General features: G+C 51.5%; 1 protein-coding gene across 1 annotated transcript; it reads left to right on the top strand.

Moving 5' to 3' along the window:
- Nucleotides 1-743: 743 nt before the first annotated feature.
- AYO21_07720 (hypothetical protein) lies at nt 744-2,384 on the top strand (the record flags this gene model as incomplete). Its single annotated transcript, XM_022657673.1, has 4 exons — nt 744-784; nt 881-1,750; nt 1,874-2,150; nt 2,208-2,384. The coding sequence occupies 4 exons, from the start codon at nt 744-746 to the stop codon at nt 2,382-2,384; spliced, it is 1,365 nt and encodes a 454-aa protein (XP_022510081.1).
- Nucleotides 2,385-6,000: the final 3,616 nt, after the last annotated feature.

Here is a 6,000-nt window from a genome sequence, read left to right as displayed (position 1 = left end):
CCCCTCCTCACGCCAGGGACCCCCCCTTGTCCCCTCCATCTACAACTTATTTGCTGCAGGTGCAGGTGCAGTTGCTCAAGGCTCAAACCACGCAAGCCTGCAGCCGCCATGGCTTAGACCCAATCATGACCCCGGCCAGCAACATCCACTCCCACTTATGCGGCTAACGAGCTAACAATTGACGCTCATCACAAGTTGCCCTTCTTATTCTGGGGTGTTTAAGCCGAAAACAAATCCTCACCTCATGCGAACTGCGAACTCGTCTGCAAGCTCACGTTTGTGGTTCTGAGGGTTGCAGGCTGGCGGAATTGCAGGGCGTCAGTGCAAAACAGGCCTCAGCCAACCTACCAGTGTCTTTTCACTTTCGCTTTCTCTTCACTTCCCAAAGTCACTAGCTAGACAGGACTTGATGCATTACTACCTTCGCCATCACCCTCTCGTCCTGTCGACCTGAAATCTTAGGCTCCGTGTCCTTCCCCATATTTTTTTTTATTTCAATCGTTCACCTGCCTCGATCACTTTGCTCTGATCTCCCTCCTTTCTGTCTCTCATTGTCCTCCCACAACACCATTCTTCATGTCCTCGCAATAATCTGTGCTCTTGTCTTTTGCTTTGCTCCCGTCCTGTTTCTTCCGGGGCCTGTCCTTGAGTGGTTTCACCACTCTTACTGTCGTTATTGTCCGCTTGTCATTAACTTGTCCAAGCAAGTGACACGAGACCAAGACACATTGTCACCTCCAGTCATGGACTCGACGACGTGGTTCAAGGTTTTCGTCTTCTACTTGTGAGTGCTTTTCTCTGACTCGCCACCCTTGAGAGAGGGTGGAGGGGAACATCGGCCGAAATCGAGGAAACTGCCAGATTAACTAACCAAATGTAGCCTCTGGCGCTATGTCCGCCTTATTGTCAATCTGTGGGCCTTCTGGACTTTCAAGCCGATTCCCATTCCAGAGAATCCCACCCTTTGGCCTTCAGACGTCACGGTCATCTTGCCTACCCTGGACGGCGAGGGAGAGGAGCTGGAGAAAACCATTGCCTCGATCATGGAGAACGAGCCCAAGGAGTTGATTCTGGTGACAATCGACGAGAACTTGGCCAAGGCAGAGCGGACCATGGAAAAGATGCCGGCTGCCAAGTACCACCGCATCCGTTGCATGTCGGTCAAACATGCCAACAAGAGACGCCAGATGGCTCGAGCCATCCCCGAGGTCACCACCGAGATCATTGTGTTTGCCGATGACGACGTCACGTGGCCTGAACGGACTCTCCAATGGATGCTGGCCCCGTTCGAGGACAAGAGATACGGAGGAGTGGTGACCTGTCAGCGCCTACGCCGGGCCGAGAATCCCACCTTCTCTCAGCGTATCTACGGCTTTCTGGGGGCACTCTACCTGGAGCGTCGGAATTTCGACTGTGCGGCCACCACTCACGTCGATGGAGGTGTGCCATGCTTGTCTGGGCGTACCTGTGCCTACCGCACAAGCATCCTCCAGGACGTGAATTTCACCAACGGATTCACAAATGAGAAGTGGTGGTTTGGCCAATTCCAGCTTAACGCTGATGACGATAATTTCCTTACGCGCTGGATGGTCTCGCATCGGCATGAAACCTACATGCAATACCATCCCGAATGTGAAGTGCTTACCACCCTCGAAGACAACCCGAAATTCCTCAAACAATGTTTGAGGTGGGCACGCAGCAATTGGCGTAGCAATCTCACTAGCATGTTTGCTGAACGTCATATTTGGCGGTAAGTGGTTGAACCCTGTTCCCTGAGTCTTGCTGGGGAGATTTCGACCCCTCGGTTCTTTTCGAGAGGATTCTTGGCGACTGACTATCTTTGTCCCCTTCCTATCAGCCGACAACTGTACAGCGCGTACGCGGTTCATATCACGACATTGATGCCGCCTGCCATTCTCGGGGACGGACTTCTCTGGCTCTGTTTAATCAAGGGCGTTCGTGACTGGCCGGCTGACCAAGCCTTGACTACCATCTATGCCTTTGCAGCTTGGATGATTTTCTCCAAGTTCATCAAGCTGGTCACTCACTTTGTCCGCTACCCGGTCGACATCCTCCTGTGGCCGGTCTCTGTACTCTTTGGGTGGTTTCATGGAGCCATCAAAATCTATGCCGTAGTGACATTAGGCGTGGTATGTTTGGTTGATACGATTGCGGACTCTGTGAGCGCAGCTAACTTGCTGTACCAGACCACCTGGGGCAGTCGACCCAACGCTGACGCCAGCGACTCTGGAAGAATGATCCGCCAAAAGAAACCACACTGTTACGAACCTGGAGACGAAAAGTTGCATGAAAAGCTTCTACCTAACGACGAGATGATGACCTATGCCAACGACCAAAAACACTACCAACCTCCCTCCGCATAACTCCCCCGCTCCTCATATTCCTAATGAATTTTCTCCGTGATCGAGCCTAGATCAGACCAGGCACAACACATCTTTCTTGCGGACCCCAGATTTTTACAGTCGGTCGGATTAGTTTTCCTTTTTTCCAATATCAAGCACATTCTTTCGAAAAGTTCAAAATGGGAGATTGTCAAAATTGAGACCAAAACGGACGGCAGACGGGAAGGTGGGAGGCTATTTTTCTTCGATCCACAAAAGCTCAGCACAGTTCAAACTTGTGTCTTGTACTACCCCGGGATAGGAGCTGGATTTCACAGCCAAAAACAAAACAACAGGGAACTGGGACGCTCTTTTACTGGGGGTCAAGACACTTTATCACTTTCATGTTCACTTCATTCTTCAAGGGCTTGGAAGGGGGTTTCCAAGCTCCTTCTGGCTCACATATGCATTACTGGGGGGAGCTTGGGACTTGCTTCATGACTTGATATTGTAAATAGCGAGTTTTCTTTTTCTTCTTCTCTCTCCCCTCGTGATGGGCCGTGGTGGATATGGGAAACGAAGCATGAACCTGGGAGCGGATGGACAGAAATGAATGGATGGGCGGATTGATTCTTTTTTTTTTACATTGTGACCACCTTCTTTCTGTGGTCTGGAATGACGGTATGGAAATGCAATGGGATCTGATTTGCGGTGGGCATTGAAGGGGCTTTCTCATCACTCATTTTCTCTTCTTTTTTTTTTTCGCGGTCTGCAAGCACAGCGAGCTGGATATTTCGTGGGTATGAGCGACGGGACATGACGGACAGCATGACGAATGACAGACAGAAAACAGAAGACAGACAGACAGATCTCCTCGAGTTTTGCTTTTCGCTTTTTCCATTCCAAAATTGGGGCGGCTGATACTGAAATTGAAACCTGTTTTCGTATAATCGATTCCTGCTCGTCGTCGTTTTCAGTATGGTCCTCCTGTATCTTGAATTTTTCAATTAGATAATAGGAGACAAAAACCGGGCAGCGCAGGAAGTTCGTCCGACGGATTTGCGTGGATGGATTCGGGGTGGAGGGGAAGGGAGGGTTGCATTTGTTTTTGCCTTTGCATTTTTGATTGTCGTCGTAGCTTTGTCCTGGTGTCAAGGTGTCACAGGTGGCCCGGCAGTTCCAGTTTCAGGTCCCAGTCCCAGTCTCAGTCCCACCAAGGATCCCTTTGTGGGATCGGAATCCAAGCCCAAAGACCCCCGAAAGTCTATCCGAACAGCAGCGATAACAACAACAACAATAATAATGAAACCACCTGAGCTGTGATGGAAAAAACTTCTCTTGCGTGCGAGAGTGTGGGAAAGTGAATGAGTGTGCGCCTGTCTTGTTTGCGACGCATCTAGCAGAATTTTCTTCTTCTTCTTCTTCTTCCACTTCTCTTCTTCCACTCCTGGACGCCTGTATTTCTCGTTCGTCAATCAGTCATTCACTGACTCGCTGCCATTGTTACTGTCCGAGGCGATCGGCTCTCGAACCTATTTCGGACACAACAAAAGTCCCCATCCCTGTAGACGCGGTAGCCTTTCTCCTGGGGATGTTGGCTTGGCTCTTATGAAATTCCACATTTCTGTATGAGTTCAAGAGCTTGGAAAGAGTGGAAAACTCCAGGTAGAAAAGGACTTCTTACAAAAACAAAACTCCCTTTCCTTGTCTCGTGAGCCTCCTGGCGTCAATCCCAGATGGCTTCTCGATTGGCAGTTACATGACTTGTATAACAAGGCTCGTACAACACCAGGTTGGCGCGAACTCACAACCAGAGGGGTTTCTGAGGGATTGAAATCTCCCGGATTCTTCTCCTACTTCCCTCTTGCGGTTGCCACCGGTAGATGGCATATGTAGATGCCACGTTATCACCCGATATGGCCCCTTTCAGTTGTCGTCTGTCCATCTTCTGGACCCGGAAACTATCCCCATGCAGCTTTCTGCAAGCCTCGTATTCTCGTCTGTTCATGCAGGAGCTGCAGCTGCTGTGTGACAGAGGCGTTGATAGCTTATTCTGTCGCACAACGTCCCTGATAAACGATGGTGGGTGTTCATGTCGTGTAACATTGCAGTCCAATGCACGCAGTTCAAGCATTTCCATCTTTCCGCCCACGCCTGAGGGGTGTGGCTGGCTTAGCTGCTGTGTCACGCAGGCGTGGCAAGCCTCTGATCTCTGTGATCTTGACGTTTGACGCAGGAGACGAATGGGTGGTCAAATTGTCAACCACTTGTCCAGCTCGTATAATTCCAGCTGGCGTGGGACAGCATAATGCAAGTTGCCCACAATCCTTCTCTTGTGCTCGCATCCTCTCGCCAGCGCACGCCCATTCTAGTCTCCTTTGCCTTTCTTGAGTCTTCTCGTCGTGCCGCAGCTCACGCGCCGTCCAAGGGCTCCACATTATCTTTCTCTTGTCGAGTCGAGGTTAGGATGTCTGCACCTCGCGCCACTGGTGCAACAGCCATAGGCGAGGGTCTTGAGGTGGGTTGACAGCACAATGAGAGTGCGGAGACAACTGTGATCCGATTCCCTGTCGCGATGAATTGTGCAGACTCTGTGTAGGCTCCTCACCAAGGCTGCAAGTTGGCAACGAGGCTTGACAGGATGCCCACAATTCGTCACCTGCGGCACTCCACTTGTCGCTCATTGAGGATCCATTGCGTGAACATAGAACTGTAGTCTCGAGCATGACAGGGAAAACACCCTGATAAGATTGGCAGAGTTCGTGTAGAGGCATGTTCAGATGTGACGACAAGAGACGTGGCTTGCAGGTGAGGGATCTAAGGATGCCTGCGCTTCCTGTCAGTGGATACCTGGGCATCAAGGAGGGAAGCGCTTCCAAAACCCCTGTAGTGATGCCCGAAGATTCACCAGGGGAAACTACTTTCGACGCATGGCCACCAAGGGTTCTAGACCACGTAGCATGGTGTTTCAGGCCCGGCAGATCATAAGAGACCTTCCCTGAACTGACGCAGTGATCCTCAATAGACCCTTTCTGGGAGGATTTCCGTAGCAGAAAATATAATGCTATGTTTCCAGTCCCTGGAGTTGGGCTTGTCCTCATGGTGGGCTAGGATGGCGAGGATGGGGAGGAATCCAAGGTACGTACTGCCGCAGCCGCCCAATTGCACCACTGTCTTCCAACCACAAAACCCTCTCAAGTCGGCTCCCAAGTCTACACGGTACAGGGGATGCCGTTGATGTGCGAACTCGTGCGAAACAGACCGCCACTCATCGACGCACCTCCGCCGTCTGCATTTCCACTTGCGAGTACATCTGATCCCACCAATGTACCTAAGTACCTAGGTGCTTCACCCTCTGCAGCTCCTCGCACAGATCGAGCCCTTCCCTCTCTCTGATTTGTCCTGGCCACCTGGGAAGCTCCTGCGCGCAATGGGCATTCGACCTGGGGGTACCGACGGGGCTATTGCGAAAGCAGTCGTGGTTCAAGTCACTTCCTGCGTCCTGCGTCCTGCGTCCGTGCTGGTCAAAGCACGACTGAATGGCTGTCTCCTCTCTCCCCATGTCGCAGTGGAACTCGGCACGGCTCGGGGCTGCTGCCTTCTTCGCACCCTTGCCTAGCATCCCCGTGGCGCTTTGAGGTACATTGGCGCTATCGAA

This window comes from Fonsecaea monophora (assembly GCF_001642475.1).
Source record: "Fonsecaea monophora strain CBS 269.37 chromosome Unknown Scaff61, whole genome shotgun sequence".
Taxonomy (NCBI): Eukaryota; Fungi; Ascomycota; class Eurotiomycetes; order Chaetothyriales; family Herpotrichiellaceae; genus Fonsecaea; species Fonsecaea monophora.
Note: the sequence above shows the minus strand (reverse complement) of the source record. Positions and strands in the feature narration are given on the sequence as shown.